The sequence below is a fragment of the Sus scrofa genome, chromosome 15 (assembly GCF_054392235.1).
Source record: "Sus scrofa isolate SSC_HxYL_T2T_F1_AM1 chromosome 15, Sscrofa_HxYL_maternal_Yorkshire_Landrace_v2.0, whole genome shotgun sequence".
In the NCBI taxonomy this organism is placed as follows: Eukaryota; Metazoa; Chordata; class Mammalia; order Artiodactyla; family Suidae; genus Sus; species Sus scrofa.
The window spans coordinates 119,564,232-119,590,510 of NC_139397.1; the positions used below are offsets into that span (position 1 = coordinate 119,564,232).

General features: G+C 35.8%; 1 protein-coding gene and 1 long non-coding RNA gene across 2 annotated transcripts in view; both read right to left on the reverse strand.

Moving 5' to 3' along the window:
• The window catches only part of LOC146396078 (uncharacterized), a 1,511,729-nt gene that overhangs the window by 1,277,816 nt on the left and 207,634 nt on the right, over positions 1-26,279 (reverse strand). The window lies entirely within an intron of this gene.
• The window catches only part of CATSPERT (catsper channel auxiliary subunit tau), a 144,013-nt gene that overhangs the window by 81,490 nt on the left and 36,244 nt on the right, over positions 1-26,279 (reverse strand). Inside the window, 8 exon segments of the mRNA XM_021075702.2 lie at positions 4,666-4,953; positions 6,647-6,690; positions 8,796-8,862; positions 8,995-9,100; positions 19,533-19,679; positions 22,439-22,518; positions 24,085-24,153; positions 25,302-25,346. Of these exon segments, the coding sequence (XP_020931361.2) occupies positions 4,666-4,953; positions 6,647-6,690; positions 8,796-8,862; positions 8,995-9,100; positions 19,533-19,679; positions 22,439-22,518; positions 24,085-24,153; positions 25,302-25,346 (846 nt within the window).

The following is a 26,279-nucleotide window of genomic DNA, read 5'->3' on the forward strand; positions in this document are numbered from 1 at the left end:
ATGGTCAATTAATCTTTGACAAAGGAGGCAAGAACATAAAATGAGGAAAAGACAGTCTTTTCAGCAACTGTTGCTGGGAAACCTGGACAACCGCATATAAATCAATGAAACTGGAACACACCCTCACACCATGCACCCTCACACCATCAAACTCCTAGAAGAGAATGTAGGCAAAAGATTCTCTGACATCGACTGTACAAATGTTTTGTTAGGTCAGCCTCCCAAAGATACAGAAAAAATAAATAAATAAACCAGTGGGGGGAGTTCACGTCTTGGCACACTGGAAGTGACTCTGACTAGGAACCATGAGGTTGTAGGTTTGATCCCTGGCCTCGCTTGGTGGGTTAAGGATTCGGCCTTGCCGTGAGCTGTGGTGTAGGTGGCAGACGTGACTCGGATCTGGTGTTGCTGTGGCTCTGGCATAGGCCAGCAGCAATAGCTCTGACTGGACCCCTAGCCTGGGAACGTCCATATGCCATGTGGGCAGCCTTAAAAAAGACAAAAAATAAAAATAAAAATAAACCAATGGGACAAATTAAACTCAAAAGCTTTTGCACAGCAAAGGAAACCATAAAAAAAAACAAAACAGACAACCTATGGAATGGGTTTCAAATGATGCAACCAACAAGGGCTTAATCTTTAAAATGTACAAACAACTTATACAACTCAACAACAAAAAAACCAACAACCCAATTGAAAAATGGGCCAAAGACCTGAATAGACATTTCTCCAAAGAAGACATGCAGATGGCCAATAGGCACATGAAAAGATGCTCAACATCACAAATATTAGAGAAATGCAAATCAAAACTACGATGAGGTACCACTTTGCACCAGTCAGAATGACCATCATTAGTAAGTATACAAATAACAAATGCTGGAGAGGATGTGGAGAAAAGGGAACCCTCCTACACTGTTGGTGTACATGTATAACTGGGTTACTATCCTGTATAGCAGAAATTGACAGAACATTGTAAATCAACTATAATAAAAAAATTTTTAAATAAAATGGTTATTTTAAGCCACTAAATTTTGGAGTTGTCATGCAGCAATAAATATCTTATCAAATGAAAACTGAACATTTACGAAGTTAGACTCAATAAAGTAATTAAAAGGCAAACGCAAACTACAAACTATGAAAAATTATGTGCCATTAATATATATGGTTATTATCCTTATAATAAAAAGAGTAATATTTTGTTCAATACACCTTCTACAACAACAAAAATAAAAACAAAAATAAACCAATGGGACAAATTAAACTCAAAAGCTTTTGCGCAGCAAAGTAAACCATTTTTTTAAAAAAGCGACAACCCACAGAATGGAAGAAAAATCTTTGCAAACAATGCAACCGACTAGGGCTTAATCTCCAAAATATATAAACGACTCATAAAACTCAACAACAACAAAAAACAAACAACCCAATTGAAAAATGGGCAGAAGACCTGAATAGACATTTCTCCAAAGAAGACATACACATGGTCAGAAGGCACATGAAAAAATGCTCAGCATCACTAATAGAGAAATGCAAATCAAAACTACAATGAGGTACCACTTCACACCAGTCAGAATGACCGTCATTAGTAAGTATACAAATAACAAATGCTGGAGAGGATGTGGAGAAAAGGGAACCCTCCTACAATGTTGGTGGGAATGTAAACTGGTACAACCACTATAGAAAATACTATTAGGTTCCTCAGAAAACTAAAAATATAACTACCATATGATCCAACAATCCTATTCCTGGGCATGTATGCAGACAAAACTTTCATTTAGAAAGATACATGAACCCCCATGTTCATTGCAGCACTATTCACAACAGCCAAAATATGGAGACAACCTAAATGTCCAACAACAGACAAATGAATTAAGAAGATATGATACATGTATACAATGGAATACTACTCAGCCATAAAAAAGAATTAATGCCATTTGCACCAACATGGATGCAACTACAGATTATCATACTAAGTGAAGTTAATCAGACAGTGAAAGACAAACATCATATGATATCACTTATATGCAGAATCTAAAAAAAGGACACAAATGAACTTCTTTGCTGAACAGAAACAGAATCACAGACTTTGAAAAACTTATGATTACCAAAGGGGACAGGTTCGGGGAGGGGGAGGGTGTATGGAGGGTTTGGAATTGGCATATGCACACTGAGGTAGAGAGAATGATTGGCCAACAGGGACCTGCTATATAGCACAAAGAACCCTATCCAATATTCTGTGATAATCTATGTGGAAAGAGAATCTGAAACAGAATTGATGTGTGTACATGAATCACTTTGTTGTACGGCAGAAATTATCACAACCTTGTGAATAAACTATACTTAAACAAAGCTTTTTAAAAAAAGATGTGGTACACATATAGTGGAATATATACTGGAATACTACTCAGCAATAAAAAGAACAAAATAATGCCACTGCAGCAATGTGGATGCAACTACAGATTCTCATACTAAGTGAAGTCAGTAGCAGAAAGACAAATACCATATGATATCACTTACATGTGGAATCTAAAATATGGCACAAATGAACCTATCTACAAAACAGAAACAGACTCATGGACCATAGAGGACAGACTTGTGGTTGCCAAGGGGGAGAGGGGAGGAAGTGGGATGGATGGGGAGTTTGAGGTTGGTAGATGCAAACTACTACATTTAGAATGGATAAGCAGGAGTTCCTGTTGTGGCTCAATGGAAATGAATCTGACTAGGAACCATGAGGTTGCGGGTTCGATCCCTGGCCTTGCTCAGTGGGTTAAGGATCCAGTGTTGCCATGAGCTGTGGTGTAGATCACAGATGCAGCTTGGATCTGGCGCTGCTGTGGCTGTGGTGTATCCCTAGCCTGGGAACATCCATATGACACAGATAAGGCCCTAAAACAGCAAAAAAAAAAAAAAAAAAAAAAAAAAAGGGACAAGCAATGAAGCTTGACCATACATCACAGGGAACTATATCCAATCTCTTGGGACAGAACATGGTGGAAGGCAGTAATAAGAAAAAGAATGTATATATATGTATGACTGGGTCACTATGCTGTACAGCAGAAATTGATACATTGCTGTAAATCAAGTATAATAAAAATAAAATTAAAAAAATAAACTTTAAAATTATTACATATCCGTATTTGAAGATATTCTGCATCTTACAAATTTCTAAGAAAATTCAGATAACATGCTTACAATACGAGGTTTAAAAAAGTATAGTATAAAATTATATACAAATAGTTTGATCCAAGCTTTTAAAAAGGAATAAAAGTTACACATATGTGCATAACAAAGACTGAAAAGAAATAAAATTATTCAATGTGGCAGTAGAATAATAATTACTTTTATTTTTTCTTTTAGGCTTCTATTTTTTAAATTTCCTATAATGCTTGTGTATTATTTTCACATTTAGTAAAAACAGAATATTTTCCTTTTTAAGTTACATTGGTTAGGTTATTAATTAAGAATAATTCCCCAACTATGATATTTCATAAAATCTTTTGGAATTTGGAAAGGAGTTTAGAAATGACCTAGTATGAACTATCATTTAATATGTGAGAAAATAGGTCTAGGGATCCAAGCTTGCTCAAGTATTTAGAGGCAGAGCCTTACTCAGAATTTGGGTTGTTTTCCCATTGACCATTTTTATGCATTTTATACTGATTTATGACCTCCCTATGATAGCGATTCAAATAAGATGTAAAGATCTGAATAGAATAACCATCATTTTGAGAAATGCTTTATTTACCCTGATGAACCTGTAAATTTATACTCAGATCTTTCTCATTTTAAATATAAGATTGTTGGTAACTGGGAGCACATATGCTACTTCCTACAGCAGTTTCAGTAAAAATGTCCACTGAGGTAACTTTCCAGGCTTTCCTTTGAATTTAGATTTTGCGTGCGTGCGTGCATGCGTGCATGTGTGTGTGTGTGTGTGTGTGTGTGTGTGTGTGTGTGTTGTAAGGCTGTACCCTCAGCATATGGAGGTGCCAGGCTAGCAGTCCAATCCGAGCCATAGTTGCCAGCCTATACCATAGCCACAGCAATGCCAGATCCAAGCTGCATCTGTGACCTACACTATACCACAGCTCATGGCAACACCAGATCCTTAACCCAGCCAGTGAGTAAGGCCAGGGATCAAACCTGCGTCCTCATGGATGCTAGTCAGATTCGTTTCTGCTGAGCCACAACGGGAACTCCATATTTTGCTATTGTTATCACACTTTCAGCTGAATTTTACACCAACCCATGATACTAGTGTGTATTACTGGTATCTCAGATCACTTTGCTTTTCCTTGAAGAGCTTTTCTTCCCTCTTTACTTGATGAGTATGAATAGGAATGTTTACCATACGCAAACACGCTTCTGCTTGGAAACATCTGAATGCATTTTCAATTTATTTGCGTTTATTTTTTATTAATGAACTCTTTTATCTTTGCTAATCTCATACTTCTAGTATAAAGGCAGATACCTTTAGTTCATGGTCTTTCTTTGGATTATGGCTTTGAAAGTTACCTTTTGATTTTGAATCTGGGGAAAGTAAGCTCGTGTTCTTTCCAGCTAAGATTAGATATTGTTGTTTTGCCATGTGATTTCTGTTGGAGATAAATCTAAGTTCCTTCTCTTCATCCCACCAGAATTAATATGGACATTTTTCAACTTTACCTCTGATGGAGATGAGTCTATTTTAAAAAGGCCTTGATATCTATCTTTCAATTTTCCTTCTGATGAAAACAGCACATTTTTCATTTTTCTCTCTGGCACGGCTTCTTGCTGGCGTTCCTCTAAAGATGGAATTTCATCCTCTTCTGTTGACATCAGCCGAGGAACAGTGGTGAATGGACTATCCATTTGCTTTGTTGATGCATCATTTTTAGGAGCAACAACATTTGAATCATTTTCACCCGAGTGGTTCAAAGTTGACAGAGTCAGGCCTTTCTTATTATCCAGGAACTAGAAAATATAGCAATAAAATAAGCTATCAATTAATCATTCCCACCTAAAATATTTAAACTAACAAAAGTGGACTTAAAATCATTTGTACTTTTATCCTTAATTATAACAAGGTCTCAATATTTATAAAATTATGACATTCATTATTAGAGGCGTTAAGAAATTCTCTCCTTGCCCGAAAACTTGGACTAAAGAATATTATGCATAAAAATGTTCACACTGCATTATAAAGCAGTAGTTCTCAGATATTCCTATTTTATAAATCAGCAACATCTCAAAGAAAAAAATCGGGGGTCTGACATTTTACTGTTATTATACCATCACCAATGTATCATAACAAAGGAAACTTTGATATTAAAGTAGCACAAAGTATATAAAAATCACAATTACATCATAAAATAAGAGAAAATTTAATAGCAAAATAGTATAAAGAAGAATCATAATAGCAAGTATATTCTGGTAAGCCAGGTAAATTTAGCTGTATGAAAAATTCCCTAAATTATCCTTTTTTCTTTCTCCTTGAACTGTGGAAACGGTACATACTGACACTTCAATTGGTATTTTGGGAGCAAGTGGCCCAAGAACAGAAATCATTAAATCCTATTTGTCAAGTTGTACAGAAAAGCTTTTTTTTTCTTTGTTTTATTGTCTTTTTAGGGCTTCACCCATGGCATATGGAGGTTCCCAGACTAGGGGTCTAATCGGAGATAGAGCTGCTGGCGTACGCCACAGCCCCAGCAATGCCAGATTTGAGCTGCGTCTGTGACCTACACCACAGCTCACGGCAGCGCTTAACCCACTGAGCAGGGCCAGGGATCGAACCTGCAAGCTCATTGTTCCCAGTTGGATTCGTTTCTGCTGTGCCAAGACAGGAACTCCCAGAAAAACCTTTTATATTTTCTTGGTTTACCTAAGGATCCACTGCCTTACGGAAGTAATATCTACTGTAAAATTAGCTAAAAAGCAAATAATAATATATGAACTCAATTTGTTTATTGTTATAAAATATAGGCTATTATAGAAATTATATATTATACAGAATATAGAGTTATAGAGAAAAACTAAATAGCGCAGTTAGGTCTATAGCATCCATTTCTAAGATCACTGTAGAACATCATGCTTTTTTTACTTGTTTCCCCCTTCTGTTCATAAACATCTTTTGTTTCCTATATTCATATGTATTTTAAAATGTTACTATTTGACGCTACAATTGCTCTTTTAATAGTGTAATTTAACTTAAATAAATCACGTAACTGCACAGATATTGCTATAACAGATGTAGCCATGAAAACTTGCATAACTTCTTGAGGGCTTTTTTCCTTTCTTTTTTTTTTTTTTTTTTTTTTTTTTTTTTGTCTTTTTGCTATTTCTTTGGGCCGCTCTCACGGCATATGGAGGTTCCCAGGCTAGGGGTCGAATCGGAGCTGTAGCCGCCGGCCTACACCAGAGCCACAGTAACGCGGGATCCGAGCCGCGTCTGCAACCTACACCACAGCTCACGGCAACGCTGGATCGTTAACCCACTGAGCAAGGGCAGGGACCGAACCCGACACCTCATGGTTCCTAGTCGGATTCGTTAACCACTGCGCCACGACGGGAACTCCTTCCTTTCTATCTGTAACTATTTCTCCATTTAATTTCATCCCTTTATAAAAGTAGTAACTATTAGAAGTTCTCTTTCAAGTTCCCTTACCTCACTAGGAATAGTTTCAGCTTTTTCCTTTGTCAGAGGTGTATCTGTTAAGAAATTAACAGAAGTATGTTATTATATATAAAATAATAAACTTTATATACACTAATATTATTATAATTGTTCTCACCAAGAATAAGAGTAATTTAAATCAAAGCAGCTATTCAAACATATTAAACACTACATATTTAATAAAAACTGATGAATCTCTGGGAAGATGGAGGAGTGAAAAATGAACAAGAGTGTATATAAAGTGAAAAAGTATAAAATGATAAGGTTTAAGATGTATCAATATAAGACACAAAAACAGGCATGGAGCATATTTTTCTGAAAGTAAAGAGGAAATAAACCCCAGATGGTCAGTGATGATAGGGCTGGGATTGGAAAAAGAGACTAGAATAAATTTGTATGCAGTTCCCATTGTGGCTCAGCAAGGTAACAACTGGACGAGTATCTGTGAGGATGCGGGTTCAATTCCTGGCCTTCCTTAGTGGGTTAAGGATGCAGCATTGCAGCAAGCTAAGTCACAGATGCAGCTAGGATCCTGCGTTGCTGTGGCTGTGGCGTAGGCCAGCAGCTGTAGCTCCAATTCGACCCCTAGCCTGGGAACTTGCATACGCCACAGATGCAGTTCTAAAAAGAAAAAAAAAAAAAAAAAAAAAAGAATAAAGTTGTATGAAACCAGAGAAAATAGGACCATTCAAGAGTGGCCAATTAAAGCACTTGGAAAATTTTCCTAGAATATAAAGAATACATATTTAGCAAACAAAAAAGAAAAACTTAAAAGGGAAAGGGAATAAATTATTGAGATATAAAGGAATGCATAAGTCCAGTAAAAATAATTTGTTAAGGTCACTCTTAGCTGTGTTACTGCTATCAGCTCACTTTTTTCTGAGCCTTGGTTTTCTCACATGTAAAACAGATTATAAATAGCTTACCCTATAAGTATGGTACAGGTATATATAATGTGAGCAGCAATATGGTTAAATGCTTGATCTCTTGTGTCAAAAAGACTAGGTTCAAATTAATGGCTATGCGACCTCTCATTGATTTGATCCTCAATTTTCCTACCCATAAAAATGTGGATAAATAATAAGAGCATCCTCAATTGATGGGTCAATTAACTGAGGACTGATTTATATAATCCAAATAAATAGTCTGGAACACAATGATCAATAAATTTTAGTTGTAAGTATAGGAAGCTACTGGAATACCAAAAGGAAGGAAGTCACTAGATGATCTAGTGGGACTTGAAATAAACTCTCTGGATGTGGGGGGGGGGGGCAAAAAAGGAAAGGAAAGGAAAGACGGCAACCACCAGTGAGTAAGAGGGGTCAACCTCCAGTCTTCAGCAGTGATATTGAAGAGGGAAGTTGTGATTCTCCAACAACCCAAAACTTGAATGTTTTCAGGTAAAGAGCAGGCTAAAGATGCAACAGCTCTGCTAGCTGGCTGATGCTCAGAGATTAGGAAATGAATGTATCAAAGCCCGAGGAGCTAGGGATGTAGAATTAGAGAAACATTCTGTGGCAAAAGTCTTTGTAAAACAACCTAAGGCAAAAATCTTTGCAAAACCAATAAATCATTAATCCACACCAGCAGAATCCGAGATTTTGAAGGTAAGAGTATTATGCATATATTTTAACTTACTTTCCAAGTGAATCTTTTAACAGAAAGATTTTTTAAAAGACTGCATGAGAAATAACTATTAAATAAATATCTTACCGATCATTTATGTGAAGTTCCCAAATTTAATGCTAATTTAATCTCCTATCCCACCCTTTCTCTCTCTCTTCCCTTCTCTCTCTCTCTCACACACGCACACACACGCTCCTCTGGTGAGACCAATAGCTCTACAGTTTATAATGTTTAGCAAAAATACCTTTTCATAGATAACTATAGTTAAGACTTAACTTCTTGTCCTTAAAGGAGAAAAGGAGTATTAAAAAAAAAACCTCTTAATTGGTCTAAGTCTTTTCTTTGGGGCATTAAAAAATAAATACTACATATCAAAATTCTAATGAAATATATATTTATCCCCTAACAACAAAAAAAAAATAAATCCACTTAAAGGAGATTACCTTTTGTGATGTATCTACCCTATTTTTAATTATCTTAATAATTATTGCAAAAACTAAATTAGTTTCTCAACCTGATATTACTGTATCTGCAGGGCTCTTTTCTAATTGGCTTTCAAGGACTTGATTGGTATTACTTTCCTAGAAGAAAATGAAAGAAAACATATTGGAGAAATGTTTAAAGAGATAAAACATTTTTTCTCTGCTTTCATAATTCCTTTTAATATTTAAAATAAAAAATCTCTATATGAGAAAATGTATTATGTTAATCACCTTAAGTTCTTTATGTTCCAATCTTGGGGTAAGAATTCCTTCTAAATAGCTAGCTTTTTCTATCCATGTACTCAGCTGTCTATATTCTTTTTTCATTTTTTCCAGCCTAAAGAAAGAAACCAGTTACAGATTTTAAAAGTAAGAGATTGAAGCATATATACACTATGAATCAAAGAAAAACATATATAGTATGATACGTTTATAAAAGGTTCTTAAGAGAAGAAAACCAACAATATATTGTTTAAGGATACAAAGCGAAAGGAATGATTATAACAAAAATCAGGGTAGTATTTACCTGGGGAGAGCTGGGGAGAGTTGGGGAGAGGGATTTAATCTCATTAAGATGCACAAAACACCTTTATAACATTGGTGATGTGTTTCCAAACCTGAATTGTAAATATCTAGGCAGTGTTCCTATTATCTTTACCTTATACATACATGTTTTAGAAATTATATGTATTAGCCTCATCATTTAAACTATATATACATATTTTATGTTATTCATTACATATATGATATCTTCTTCAATAAAACAAATGAAAAGACAGGAATTTAATTTCTAATCCAAGAAATTTCAAAAGGCTTTTATAGGAGTTCCTGTCATGGTGCAGCGGAAATGAATCCAGCTAGGAACCATGAGGTGGCAGGTTCGATCCCTTGCCTCACCCAGTGGGTTAAGGATCTGGCATTGCCATGAGCTATGGTGTAGGTCTCAGAGGAAGCTCAGATCCTGCATTGCTATGGCTGTGGTATAGGCCTGCAGCTTTAGCTTTGATTAGATCCCTAGCCTGGGAATCTCCATATGCCATGGGTGCTGCCATGAAAAGACAAAAAGCCAAAAAAAAAAAAAAATTGCTTTTATAATTTTTTTTTTTTACTTTTGGAAAATGTTTATTTTTTTATTTTTTTTTTTATTTTTTTGTCTTTTTGCTATTTCTTGGGCTGCTCCCTCGGCATATGGAGGTTCCCAGGCTAGGGGTCGAATCGGAGCCATAGCTGCCGGCCTATGCCAGAGCCACAGGAACACGGGATCCGAACCGAGTCTGCAACCTACACCACAGCTCACGGCAACGCCGGATCCTTAACCCACTGAGCAAGGGCAGGGATCGAACCCGCAACCTCATGGTTCCTAGTCGGCTTTGTTAACTACTGCGCCACGACGGGAACTCCAGAAAATGTTTATTTTTTTAAATTTTTCTAATTGTTATTTCCCCAATACAATTTTTTTTCTACTGTACAGCATGGTGACCAGTTACACATACATGTATACATTCTTTTTTCTCACATTATCATGCTCCATCATATGTGACTAGACATAGTTTCCAGTGCTACACAGCAGGATCTCATTGCTAATATATTCCAAAAGCAATAGTTTGCATCTATTAACCCCAAGCTCCCAATCCATCCCATTCCCTCCCCCTCCCCCTTGGCAACCACAAGTCTATTCTCCAAGTCCATGATTTTCTTTTCTGTGGAAAGGTTCATTTGTGCCGTATATTAGATTCCAAATACAAGTGATATTTATGGTATTTGTCTTTCCTTTTGTGATTTACTTCACTCAGTATGAGTCTCTAGTTCCATCCATGTTGCTTCAGATGGCATTATTTTGTTCCTTTTGATGGCTGAGTAGTATTCCATTGTGTATATATACCACATCTTCCTAATCCAATCATCCTTCAGCGGACACTTGGGTTGTTTCCATGTCTTGGCTATTGTGAATAGTTCTGCAAAGAACATGTTGGAACATGTGTCTTTTTTAAGGAAAGTTTTGTCTGGATATATGCCCAAGAGTGGGGTTACTGGGTCATATGGTAGTTCTATGCATAGTTTTCTAAGGTACCTCCATAGTGTTCTCCACAGTGGTTGTACCAGCTTACATTCCCACCAACAGTGCAGGAGGGTTCCCTTTTCTCCACACCCCCTCCAGCATTTGTTATTTGTGGACTTATTAATGATGGCCATTCTGACTGGTGTGAGGTGGTATCTCGTGGTAGTTTTGATTTGCATTTCTCTAATAATCAGGGATGTTGAGCATTTTTTCATGTGCTTGCTGGCCATCTGTATAACTTCTTTGGAGAAATGTCTACTCAGGTCTTTTGTCCATTTTTCAATTGGGTTGTTGGCTTTTTTTGCTGTTGAGTTGTATAAGTTGCTTATATATTCTAGAGATTAAGCCCTTGTCATTTGCATCATTTGAAACTAATTTCTCCCATTTTGTAAGTTGTCCTTTTGTTTTCTTTTTGGTTTCCTTTGCTGCGCAAAAGCTTGTCAGTTTGATTAGGTCCCACTGGTTTATTTTTGCTCTTATTTCTATTGCTTTGGGAGACTGACCTGAGAAAACATTTGCAAGGTTGATGTCAGAGAATGTTTTGCCTATGTTCTCTTCCAGAAGTTTGATGATGTCTTGTCTTATGTTTAAGTCTTTAAGCCATTTTGAGTTTATTTTTGTGCATGGTGTGAGGGTGTGTTCCAGTTTCATTGATTTGCATGCAGCTGTCCAGGTTTCCCAGCAATTCTTGCTGAATAGACTTTCTTTTTCCCATTTTATGTTCTTGCCTCCTTTGTCAAAGATTAATTGACCATAGGTGTCAGGGTTTATTTCTGGGTTCTCTGTTCTGTTCCATTGGTCTGTCTGTCTGTTTTGGTACCAGTACCACACTGTCTTGATTCCTGTGGCTTTGTAATATTGCCTAAAGTCTGGGAGAGTTATGCCTCCTGCTTGGTTTTTGTTCCTCAGGATTGTGTTTGGCAATTCTGGGTCTTTTGTGGTTCCATACAAATTTTTGGATGGTTTGTTGTAGTTCTGTGAAAAATGTCCTGGGTAATTTGATAGGAATTGCATTGAATCTGTAGATTGCTTTGGGTAGTATGGCCATTTTTACAATTTAATTTTTCCAACCCAAGAGCATGGAATAGCTTTCCATTTCTTTACATCTTCTTTAATTTCCTTGATTAATGTTTTATAGTTCTCAGCATGTAAGTCTTTTGCCTCCTTGGTCAGGTGTATTGCCGGGTATTTGATTTTTGGGGGTGCAATTTTAAAAGGTATTGTATTTTTTTATTCCTTTTCTAATATTTTATTGTTAGTATACAGAAATGTGACTGATTTCTGAATGTTAATCTTGTATCCTGCTACGTTGTTGAATTTGTTGATCAGTTCAAGTAATTTTTGGGTTGAGTCCTCAGGGTTTTCTATGTATAGTATCATGTCATCTGCATACAGTGACAAGTTTTACCTCTTCTCTTCCTATCTGGATGCCTTTTATTTCTGATTTGTCTGATTGCTGAGGCTAGGACTTCCAGTACTATGTTAAATAACAGTGGTGAGAATGGGCATCCTTGTCTTGTTCCAGATTTTAGTGGGAAGACTTACAGCTTTTCTCCATTGAGTACTGTATTTGCTGTGGGTTTGTCTTAAATGGCTTTTATAATGTTAAGGTATGTTCCCTCTATACCCACTTTGGTAAAAGTTTTTATCATGAATGGATGTTGGACTTTGTCAAATGCTTTATTTGAATCTATTGAGATGATCATGTGGTTTTTGACCTTTCTTTTGTTAATGTGGTGTATGATGTTGATTGATTTGCGTATGTTGAACCATCCTTGTGAACCTGAGATGAATCCCACCTGGTCGTGGTATATGATCTTTTTTAAATGTTGTTGGATTTGGTTGGCTAAAATTTTGTTGAGAATTTTTGCATCTATATTCATCAAAGATATTGGCCTACAGTTTTCTTTTTTTGGCAGTATTTTTGTCTAGTTTTGGAATTAGGGTGATGATGGCATCATAGAATGTCTTTAGGAGTATTCCTTCTTCTTCAACCTTTTGAAAAAGTTTAAGGAGGATATGTATAAGTTCCTCTTTGTATGTTTGGTAGAATTTGCCTGTGAAGCCATCTGGTCCTGGACTCTTATTTGTAGGGAGTGTTTTTATGGCATATTCAATTTCATTTCTAGTGACTGGTCTGTTCAGTTGATCTATTTCTTCTTGATTCAGTTTTGGCAAGCTGTAAGTCTCTAGAAAGTTGTCCATTTCTTCTAGGTTGTCAAATTTGTTGACAACCAATTGTTCATAGTATTCTCTAATGGTTTTTTGTATTTCCATAGTATCAGTTGTGACTTCTCCCTTTTCATTTCTTATTTTATTTTGGTTTTCTCTCTCCTCTTATTGGTGAGTCTAGCCAGAGATTTGTCAATTTTGTTTATCTTTTCAAAGAACCAGCTCTTGGTTTTATTGATTTTTTTCTATTATTTTTTCATCTCTATTTTATTGATTTCCTCTTTGATCTTTAGGATTTTCTTCCTTCTGTTGACATTAGGTTTTGTTTGTTGTTCTTTTTCTAATTCATTTAGGTGGTGGGTTAAGTTGTCAATTTGAGATTTTTCTTCTTTTCTGAGGACGGCCTGTATTGCTATGAATTCCCCTCTGAGCACTGCTTTTGCAGCATCCCATAGATTCTGGGTGGTTGTGCTTTCACTATCATTTGTCTGGAGGTATTTTTTGATTTGCACATTGACCCATTGGTTTTTTAGTAGCATGTTGTTCAGTCTCCACGTAGTAAATTTTTTCTCATTTCTTTTCATGTGGGTTGATTTCTAGTTTCATGCCATTGTGGTCAGAGAAGATACTTGAAATAATTTCTACACTCTTAAATTTGTTGAGGTTAGTTTTGTGCCCCAGTATGTGGTCAATCCTGAGAATGTTTCATGTGCACTTGAAAAGAATGTATATTCTGATTTTTTTGGATGTAATGTCCTGAAAATGTCAGTGAAGTCTAACTTTTCTATTGTGTCATTTAGGATCTCTGTTGCCTTATTGATTTTTCTGTCTAGAGGATCTGTCCATTGATGTGAGTGGGGTGTTAAATTCTCCTACTATGATTGTATTCCCATCAATTTCTCCTTTTATGTCTATTAGCATTTGTTGGAGGTATCTGGGTGCTCCTATACTACAGGCATATATATTGACGATTGTAATATCCTCATCTTGAATGGATCCTTTAACCATTAAATAGTGTCCTCCTTTGTCTTTCTTTATGGCCTTTGTTTTAAAGTTTGTCTGGTATGAGTATTGCAACTCCTGCTTTCCTATCTTGTCCATTGGCATGAAATATCTTTTCCCACCCTCTCACTTTCAATCTATATGTGTTCTTTGCCCTAAGGGGAGTTTTTTGTAGACAGCATATTGAAGGTTTTTGCTTTTTTATCCAATCCGCCACTCTGTGTCTTTTTATTGGAGCATTCAGTCCATTGACATTTAAGGTGATTATTGATAGATATGTATTTGTTGCCTTGTTTTCCAGTTGATTCTATGTTTCTCTTTTCTTCTTTTCTTTTTTTGGTTGGATGGTTTCCATTTATTTCATGCTTAGATACTTTTCAGTTTTTGTGAATGTAATGTTCAGTTTTAGTGGTTACCCTGTTTTTTTAAGTACGTTAACCCCTTCCTATATCTGCTTGCTTTAGCCTGATAGTCATATAGGCTATAACACATTATTAAAATTAAAAAAGAAGCTATATTTTCTTACTTTCCTTCCCCACTTTGTATGATTTTAATGTCTTTTTTTTTTTTTCAACATCTTCATGCTTAGATCTGTATGCTGGCTTATTTAAGTGACTGCTTTCCAATTGTGGTTTCTTCCATCCTAATTCTTCTTTTCTTCTTTTTTTAATTTAGAGAAGCCCTTTCAGTATTTCTTTTAGAATGGGTTTAGTATTGCTGTACTCTTTTAGCTTTTGTTTGTTGGAGAAATTCTTTATTTCCCCTTCTATTTTAAATGATATTCTTGATGGATAGAGTATTCTAGGTTGCAATTTTTTTCCTTTCAGAACTTTAAATATGTTTTGCCACTCCCTTCTGGCCTGTAGTGTTTCCATAAAGAAATCAGCTGATAAAGGATTTTATAATTTAAAGATATAATTGACAAAGATTAAATGGAAGAGAGGAAATGTTTCCCAGTTAATTTCATGAGGACACTGTGACCCTGATAATAAAACCTAACAAGACATTTTGAAGAAGGAAAATTAGTTTAACTTCATTCATGAACACAAATGCAAATGTTTCAAATAAAATATAATTTTAGTACAAAAAATCTAGTGGTATAAGCAAAAGATAATATACCATGAACAAGCTGGCTTCATCTCAGGAATATAAGGATATTTGTATATTAATAACAGGACATACAATTTAAATACGATTTAACTTATTAAAAGAGAAAAATAATTTGGCAAAATCCAATATTCATTTATGATTAAACAATCTTAGAAAACTAGGAACATAATGGAATAATTAATCTGGTACAGGATACCTACCAAAAAACCTAATAAATAATGCCCTTGACTATTAAATGCTAGAAGCATTGCCATGAAAGAACCTGAACAAAACAAAGATGTCCACCCTTACCATTTATAGCAGACACTGACTAGAGCTTCCAGCCAGCATAGCATGACCAGAAAACAAAATCAGAGATTAAGGATTGGGAATAAAGAAACAAAATTTTTATTACTTGTAGATGATATATAGCTATTTAAATAAATTCCACAAAATGATACCACAGATAAATTATTATGAATATGAAAGTTTAGCAAAAAAGGAAAATTCTGAGAATATAATAGCAGCAAAGGTAGCACAGTTTTCCAATCTTCCCAAATATCTACATAGAAACACTCAGAATATCTAGGTAGTAAAATCAAAAAATTGTGGGCAACATTTACAAAATCACATGTAAATTGGTACAACCACTATGGAAAACAGTTTGGAGGTTCCTTAAAAAAATAACAATAGAATTACCAAATGATCCAGAAATCCCACTCAGAAAAAACAGTGATTCAAAGGGATATATGCACCCCAATGTTCATGGCAGTGCTATTCACAATAGCCAAGATGTCAAAGCAACTTAAGTGCCCCCTATAGATGAATGCATAAAGAAGATGTGATGTATATATACACATACACACACGCATGTGTGCACACATGCACACACAATGGAATATCACTCAGCCATAAAAAAGAGAATGAAATTTTGCCATTTGCAACAATATGGATGGACCCAGAGGGTATTATGCTAATTGAAGTAAGTCAGACATGGAAAGACAAATATGGTACAATTTCACTCATATGTGGAATATAAAAAACAAATGAAGAAGCATAACAACTCAGAGACAGGGTCATAGTCACAGAGATCAAACAGAGTGAAGGGGAGTAGAGGATGAGTGAAATAGGTAAGGTAAATTAACAGGTAAAATCCTCCATCCACAAAGCAAATGGATCACAAGGATGAAATGTACAGCACGGGGAATATAGTCAATAATAATGTAAGATCTTTGTATGCTGACAGATGAAAACTAGACTTATTATGGTGATCATTTTGTAATATATTATAATATTAAGTCACTATGTTGTGCACCAGGAATTAATATAGTGTTGTAACTCAACAATACTTCAAAAAAAAGAACAAACAAAATTATAGGAAAAGAGATCAGATTTGAGGTTACCTACAGGAGGAGGTAGGGGAAGGGAGAATTGGATGAAAATGGTCAAAATGTACAAACTTCCAGATGTAAGATAAATAAGTACTACACATGCCATGTACAATATGACAAACATAATTAACACTGCAGTAGGTTATATATGAAAGTTGTTACAAGAGTAAATCCTAAGAATCTCATCACAAGGAAAAATGTATTTATTTTTCTTTTATTTTGACTCTATATAAGATAATGGATGTTCAGTAATCTTACTATAGTGATCATTTCATGATGTGTGGAAGTCAAATCATGATGTACACCTTAAATTTATACAGTGCTGTATGTCAATTATATCTCAATAAAACTGGAATAAAAGTAAATGTTATTGAATGAGTAAAAGATAGGACTAGAGGAAATGGGGGTTCCTTGGCCACTCAATGAATTAATTTATAAATCTGAGTAAAATATGCACACATATAAACACAATTATTTTTAAAGTATACAGGAATTCTGCGTCTGGCAATGATGGAATAGGTTATTTCAGACAAACCATCTCACTACACAACTAAAAAAGCTGAACAAAATATTTTAAAACTTCTTGTTTGGAAGGACTAGTCAATTATAAAGGCAAAAAGGATTTGCAGATCCAAGATTTCAGACAGAAAGGAAGTTAGAAGACTTTGAGCTCATAATTTGGTGTCATTTTCTTTAAGGTATTTAGGGTAGCCAAGAGTTAAGAGCTTTGAGATAAATATATAAGAATGAGGGGGAAAAAGCCAGAGTTCAGACTCTGTTAAGGATGAGAAGCCATGATAAACACCTAGGCTTTCAGTTGGGACACTAAAGAGCTATATCCCAAGATTAAGTGCCTCCTTAAATATCAGACCCTTGTTGCCTCACACTAATCCCAAACGTAGTGCTAGGAAAAAGACTAATGCTCATAAGAAATAAAGCCCAAATCATGTCAAATCATTTCAACCTTATATCAACTGAAATGAGGTGATCTGAGACTGCTAGTGTTCCTAGGCTGGCTTCTGGCTGCAAATGTATTTATTATCTGTAAAAATATACAACCAAAAGCCTCATATAGATTTTCAAATACAATATTTGGTGCTTGATAAAAACAACTAGGCACATTAGAACATGAGATTTGATTGAAAACCCTTCGAGAAAAAAAAAAACAATAGAACTAAACTTATAGGAACATTTCATCTGAAAGCAGCAGAATACACTTTCTTCTCAAGGACACATGGAACACTCTCCAGGGTAGATCACATCTTAGGCTACGAATCAAGCCTCAGTAAATTTAAGAAAACTGAAATCAAATCAAGCATTTTTTTCCTGATCACAACACTATGAGACTAGAAATCAACCACAAAAAAAAAAACCTGCAAAAAACAGAAACACATGGAAACTAAACAATATGCTACTAAAGAACCAATGGTCACTGAAGAAATCAAAGAGGAAATAAATAAATACCCAGAGACAAATGACAATGAAGACACAATGATCCAAAACTATGGGATTCAGTAAAAGCAGTTCTCAGAGGGAAGTTTATAGCAATAAAATTTCACCTCAGGAAACAAGAAAAAAATCCCAAACAAACAATCTAACCTTATTCTAAAGCAACTAAAGGAAGAAAAATAAAGCCCAAAGTTATCAGAAGGAAAGAAATCATAAAGATCAGAGCAGAAATAAATGAGATAGAGATGAAGAAAACAATAGAAAAGATCAGTGAAACAAAAAGTTGGTTATTTGAAAGGATCAATAAAATTGACAAGCCTTTAGCCAGACTCATCAAGAAAAAAAAGGGAGCGGTCTCAAATCAATAAAATTAGAAATGGAAAAGGAGAAATTAAAACTATCGCACAGAAATACAAAGGATCAAAAAAGACTACTACAAGCAACTATATGCCCATAGAATGGACAACTTAGAAGAAATGGACAAATTCTTAGAAAGGTGCAGTCTTCCAAGACTGAACCAGGAAGAAATAGAAAATATGAATAGGCCAATCACAAGTTCTGAAATACAAACTGAAATTTAAAAATTTCCAAGAAACAAAATCCAGGACCAGATGGCTTCACAGGCCAATTCTATCAAACATTTAGGAGAAGAGTTAACACCCATCCTTCTGATACTCTTCCAAAAAATAGCAGAGGAAGGAATATTCCCAAGCTCATTCTATGAGGCCACAATCAGCCTGATACCAAAACCAGAAAAATACACTACAAAAAAGGGGGAGGGATAGACTTACAGGAAATCCAAATAATCAAGTTTCACAGATGACCTTTGAAATAATAATGATTAATATGTTCAAAAATTTAAAAATAAAACAGGATTTTTGTGAAGAAGAACTATAAAATAAATGAAAATTCTAGGAGTTCCCATCATGGAGCAGTGGAAATGAATCCGACTAGGAATCATGAGGTTTCGGGTTCAATCTCTGGCTTCACTCAGTGGGTTAAGGATCCGGCGTTGCAGTGAGCTGTGGTGTAGGTCGCAGACGTGGCTCGGATCTGGTGTTACTGTGGCTGTGGCGTAGGCCAGCAGCAACAGCTCCGATTAGACCCCTAGCCTGGAAACCTCCATATGCCATGGGCATGGCCCTAAAAAGAGGACAAAAGACAAAGAAAAGAAAAGAAAAGAAAATTCTATAACTGAAAAGGAAATAAACTAAGAACTCGGCTTAGCAGCAGATTGGAAACAAAGAAAAAAAAAGCAGTGAATAATAAGATAGGTCAGAAGAAAATATCTAAAGCATAGAGGAAAAAAAGATGAGAAATACAAAAAAGAGCATGACATCTATACAATGTACTGTTGAGTGAAGAGGGAGGGCAAATATACTTTCTCCCTTTTTAATGAGTTCTCACCTTTTTTTTTCTTGCCACAGCATCAAGTTTTTAAAAGAAATACTTGAATATTCTCACCAAAACTCTGGAACAATCTCAACCCATGAAATACCATGATGAAGGTTTCTGGGACCAACAGCAAGCCCAAGTCTCAAAGGAAAAAAGTAATACTCAAATAATACATAAATAAGATGAAAAAAAATTTTTTGTTTGCTTTTTACCTTTCCCGGGGTTGCTGCTGAAGTTTCTCAAGTCTCACTACAGATGGCTGTTTCATCTGGGGTGCTGCAGGAGGTGCTCCAACAGTAACTTTCAGGTCTGGGGATAAGAATGCTGGATATTCTATTGGTTGTGGTATAATAACATTTCTGGAGAATGGTAATAAAGTTAAATATTAAAATTGTACAAAAGTATACTTTTTTTTTTGGCCGCTTCCACAACACATGGAAGTTGCAGCAGTGACATGAGCTGCTGCGGTGACAATACCAGATCCTTAACCTGCTACACCAGAAGGGAACTCCCAAAAGTACATTTCTAAAATCTGTGTTAGCTGGCACCATTTAATCACTCTCTCTTTCACACTGTAAGCTCACCTGTTCACCTGGGACAACTAGAGGATAGAGCTAGGAAAGAAGAAAGAAGTCAGAAAGCCTGAGAGAGTGCCCTCTTGACTACTCCTGCTACCAAGAGCATCACTGTAAGGGACAGTGCAATTTCTTATATAAGAGAAAGTAATCAAGATTCCTATCTACTAAATTAGGATAAAGGGCAGAGAGTTGATATTCTCTGAGGTAGGACAGTGAAAGTGTATTGCTGGTTTACATGCTGAAAGCAAACTGTTTTTGATGGTCTTTACTCACAAATAGAGAAAAAAGCATTTGCCAGATCAAGAGTTGCACATGGGGCACCAGAGGGTGTGTTTATTCGCTCAAGCAGTGAAACCACTTCTGCAATTGGAGTTGCCACCCAGTTAAGCTTACAAAAATCTGCTGTAATTCTCCAAGATACATCTGTTTTACATACAGGTCAGATAAGCGAGTTGAATAGGTATGTGATGGGAACCACCAGCCTATTCAACCCTATTCATAGAATCATAGAAAATGCAAGTTGATCATGGTATGTCCTCCACTTAAAATTCTTCAGCGGAATTGAAGGAATATTGTAAATCAACTATATTTTAATATTTTTTTTAATTCTTCATGGCTCTACAACTGAAGCACCTCCACATTTTTCTTTTTAAAAAATTTCTATTAAAGTATAGTCGACCTACAATGTTCCTTCAATTTCTGTTGCATAGCAAAGTGACCCAGTCATACTTATGTACCTTCTTTTCTTTTTTCCTTCTATCCTCCATCATGTTCTAACCCAAGAGATTGGACATAGTTCCCTGGGCTGTACAGTAGGGTAAAGGACAGTGAAGGTTCCTGGAGGTGTAATTTAATGCAATCAGACATAAATCACACCATTTCTTAGAATCATTTTGTTATCTTGAAATTTTGTGACTTTCTTATTCCACTGTAATGTGTAGATGTTGGTTTTAAGATGACATCTTCCTTCTCAAAATCTTTGAGCAAAGTCACCCTATTTTCCAGTGTCTTTGTGTTGCCCTGCCACACTCCTGAGGACTCAAAAGAGTAAAATCTACTCACATTTGAGAAGTGTAAACCTACAATGATGATGATGGTGATTATAAAACATTTATTACCTTAAGTAGCTAACAGCTGAGAATTCTACTATTTGCTACTACATTCCAAGTGCTTTATACGTAACTTATTTAATGTTCACAATACCTCAGTTGGTTATTATTTTTATCCCATTCAATAGATGAGGCACAAAGAGTCTGGGTAACTTGTCCAAGTTTACACAGCTGGTACATGGCAGAGTCCAGGTAGTCTAGCTATAGAGCCTGACCTCTTGACCACCCTATCTTGCCCCTGACCACTGTCCCAGCTCATCTTCCACTGCTCCCCTCCTTGCTCCGATGCACTTAGCAGCCTATAACTAACTGCTCATTGTTCTCCAACATAACATGGACTCTGTGGTCCCCACCTTTTACTATGTGCCTTCTTTGGGGAATGTGCCTTCTTAGCCTTACAAAATCAACCTGATGCATCACTACTCATTTCTCAAGTCTTACTTCAAGCACTTTTTCTTTTGTGGAGGCTTACTTGATACTATTTTCCCTCTAACTCCCTAAGAAGTATGAGAAGCTCCTTTGCTGTATCCCAAAGTCCTTTATGTTTATCTCTAGAAGGACTCCATCCCATTTGTATTATCATATTCTTGTTTACATATTACCTTTGCATTAAACCGTGAGCTACTTGAGGGCAGGGACTAGGCCTTATTTATCTTTGTATTTTTAGTGCCTTGGGGGTATGGCAAATAATCAATAAATGTTTACCCAATCAATAGATGGATAAGGAAATAGCAATAAACCTAAGAGAAACATTAATGCCACTATTTCAGCAAATCACTGATATCAAATGGAAAAAAATTAATTTTTAAAGGATAACACCCAGCACTGATGGACAATCAGCACTTTAATATAATTTCCTATTCTATACCTAGTTCCCCCAATCCCATTTCAAGTATTTTTCATTCCCTATTCTTGGATAGCACCATAGATTAAATGTCTCTCTCTCAGGTGCTCTTCTTTGTTCTATTTTTACTGTTGAAGTTTCAAGACTGGTTAACATATTTTAGGTAACATTTTTTGACCATAGACTTTTTGCTGAAGATTTGGAAGTAACAACTGGAATGTGTGGAAGTAGCGGTAATGCTGCCAGAGCAGATAACTGACAACTGTTAGGCACCTTGATCTTAAAAGTTCCTCACCTCTTTCTACAAAAGGAGTATCTCACTGGCTAACTTTCCTTCCCCTTTCCCTCTGTCAGCTAGGAAGCTGGCAACCCTTCTCTTCTTTTTCTTACCTCCGGACCTCCTCAATTCCTCTCTGCAGGGCTACCCCCAGGAACTCAAAATCTTAAGCAAAACAATTCAGGGCTTTCTTTACCCTGCAGTCTAGCTCATCTGGCCATGTCTTAAGACAGCCAGGACACTCCATCAAATGGATTAAATGTTTTAAATGTCACAGGAGAGGACTGTGTATTAGGACTTTAATACGTACGTCACAGGATCCGTTCTTTCTGGAGGCGGTGCAACATTCATAAACATAGATGGCTCAATAATTTTCTGAAGAGGTTTTAACTGAAGAAAATAGTAAGTATATATTAACATTATTTAATCACAATTCCCGTTCACTTCCTGCCAAGAATTATAGGTTTTAATATTATTAATCCTTTCAGCAATCCAATGAAGTAGATAACCATGCCTATTTGACAGATAACACTGAAGATCAATAATTTGCTCAGGGTTACCCAACAGGCATTAGAGCCAGGATTTAAATGCAGCTTTATCTCCCCCAGTGCAAGTACTCTTTAGACATTATCACGGTAGGCAAGTAGGGGGCCACGTTACTGAAAAGTTCATAGACGTAAAATCAAGTAGAACTTCTGTTAAATTTCCCACTGTTTTCCTTATAGTAACTTTGTTCCTAGTTTTTAGTAGAGTCCACTTACATAAAACAATACAATGTTTACGCAGCCTTATTTGAAAAGGCTCTACCTCCCTAAGAATGGGATTATACATGTTATATTCAGACACAACACCTACCCTGGAAGTTGGTGCTCATAAGCTATGTATGATTGTCACAAAAAGGACTAAGCAATTAGGGATCCCTCTAAGGCTAATTCACAATAAGAAAATAGGGAGCATGAAAAGAATGACAAATCAAAGCAGAAAAGGAAAAAAGAATAAAAAGCTGCGTCTACTGGCTTTCGTCAGTACATTACCTGTGATTCAAAATGTATTGAGAATCATTATGATACATCATTGGCAAAATTTAAAAATACATTTTTCAGGGATTTCCCAGTTCACACAGCAGTAAACTTATTTAATAGACTGACGTACTGATTCTCAATTCCTAATTAAAAAATAACAAAGAGTATAAAAAATAGCAAAAACTAAAAATTAAAGATTATTTGTAAAGTATAGGGGTCATTTCTCTTGTGTAACAGCAGTACTAATGGGATTAGATTTATAAATGCCCCAAAGCTGTGATAATACCCAGGGACACCAAGAGTTCTTCCACACACTTGGTGAGAGTATATGTTGGTACAACTTTTCTAGAACAATTCCTTGAAAAGGTCATTACTGACAATAATTTCCATTCTAGGAATTCGGCCTAAGGACATAATGAAAGCAAAGGATACAGGTTACCGCACAAAATTTTTCACTGCAACATGGATATGTGCAGTAAATTTAAAGGGCAGGCTAAAGCTAGAAAGATATATTCTTTGGGCATATTACTCTCTTGATGAATCAAGAAGGGTTGATGTTGAAATAATTATAGGGAGAAAAGATAATTATATGTGATTAGAGTACAAAATATCTGAATAACATCAATGAGTCCATTTTAAATATTATTTTTATATATAAAAATCTGCACTTACTTCTCAAATACCTAATTTTGTTTTTAATTACATAAGTACACACATACACACACAAGTTTTATAATAAAGACATTTTGAATAAAATATCATTATTTTAAAATCTATAAACAAATAATGGTAAAGTTTCATTTTTCTTTAGAGAAAAATGACATTCTTTAAAAAATATTTATCTTAAAGAATTTATCAGACTGGAAAGGATAGAGGCTCAGGAGGATGATTTGATTAAAAAGCTGCAGAATTATTTTCAAAAGAGGGAACTAACCTGATGCGAAAATCCATAACCAAAGTTTCCGTAGGAGAACATAAATTCCACTTCCATCCTGCAGATAAACTAAACATGTGCCAAATTTTATTGTTTGATCAGAAAGATATTTTAATAGAGAAATGATAGCAAGTGATATTTTTACCTCACAAATCTGTAAGTTAGAAAAACCAAAGCATGAATATCCTGATTTTTAAAAATTTACACAAGTAATTCCTAAAGAGTAATTTATGGTGTTCTTGAAATGTTAAAAAAAATTATGTTAAATTTTAGGACTATTATGATTAAAATATGAAAAATATCAATTTATAGTTGTCAACAGAATTATGCTGAGATCCATATACACATATGTATGTATATATTCATATCCATGTATGTTTTTTTTTTTGCTTTTTTTTTTTAGGGCCACACCTATGGCATATGGAGGTTCCCAGGCTAGGGGTCGAATCAGAGCTGCAGCTGCTGGTCTATGCCACAGCCATGGCAAGGCCGGATCCTTAATCCACTGAGCGAGGCCAGGGATCAAACTCACAACCTCAGGGTTCCTAGTCAGATTCGTTTCTGCTGTGCCATGATGGGAACTCCCATGTACATATTTTTTAAAGTATTTGTTCACACTTTTCCCATCTCCACTTCCCTACAGATAAAATTTTGACTTAGACAAGTGATTTCATCTCTCTGAGCCCCAGCTTGCTCATATGTGAAATGAAGGAGGGGGTCAGAGGTTATGACCTCAAATGTCCATTATTCTGGGTTTTTTTGTTTATTTCTTGTCCCAATTTAGCTCTTGGCAGCATAAGCCTCTCTGAGTAGAAGATAAATTAATGAAGGTTATAATTTTTAAAGTACTTACAAAGAAATTCAAGTGAACTTTAAACAACTGTTTAGAAACTATTCAAGGAGGAAAAGAATATTTCCTCAATTCAGCAATGAAGATCCTGAGGCTATGCAGTCAGGGAGGCAGACAGAGGCATTTTACTCTCTTACCCAACAATTTCTAATTTTCTTGTTCACCATTTAACAGTAAGATAGCAGCATTTTTAAAAAGGTGGAGATGAAGATTTTGTGAGCAAATACTATACTTTCTCTTTAAGATATTTCCATTAATTCAAACAGTGACAGATATGGTAACAAAAGAAAAAAACAGTATCAGAGCAAAGTTACATGAAATATTAAGTGTGTGCACAAAGCTTTGGAAGTTTCAGCAAAGTTCTTACTGTGTTTTTATTCAACATTTGGAGGTCTTCAGTAAAGCATCCTTTCTAGAAAAAAGTAACAAATAATAAAATTCTTAAATATAGAATCACTGATGTAGTCACTTGTATATTATCTAAACCATTACATACATCAAAAAGGTAATTTGTGTGTGTGTGTCTTTTTGTCATTTCTTGGGCTGCTTCCCCGGCATATGGAGGTTCCTAGGCTAGGGCTCGAATTGGAGCTACAACTGCTAGCCTACACCACAGCCAGAGCCACAGCAACGCGGGATCTGAGCCTCATCTGCAACCTACACCACAGCTCACGGCAACGCCAGATCCTTAACCCACTGAGCAAAGCCAGGGATTGAACCCGCAACCTCATGGTTCCTAGTCAGATTTGTTAACCACTGAGCCACGATGGGAACTCCGGTAATGATTTTTAATTTATTAAAATATTACTAAATTAAAATATTAATTTCATAGCTAAAATACAAATATGAATATTTGGAAGAAAATGAAAATTCCAGATTGAATCAGACATAAATGTTAATATTGACATTTATGTTTTAAAGGAAATTGTTCCTGCTACTTATACTTCCCCTGTTTGGAAGTCTTAGAGAACTGCCATGCCTGCACTCCTTTTGAGGGGTTAGACATGAATCTACCTGATAGGCTGACTCATGACAGACCTGAGTGTTTCTCTCATCTCTTGGGCACTGTTGGAACCTATTTAACCAGGTAACGCTTTCATATCATTGGTCACCATCACTGGTCCCTCTGCTGTGCTCTGAGTCTCACCTCTTATCTAACATCTATTAGATGGTTCCCTTTCTTCCCAGCATTTTCTACTGCAGCTCATGGACTCCCCATTCCATGGCTGACAAACAACATTGCATCTTTTACTGCTCCACTGCACAGTCCCCCGTTGCTTGACCTCAGACCTGACTCACCACAAAGGATGCCGCTCCCCATAGACTCCTCAAGTGAAGGCCCACA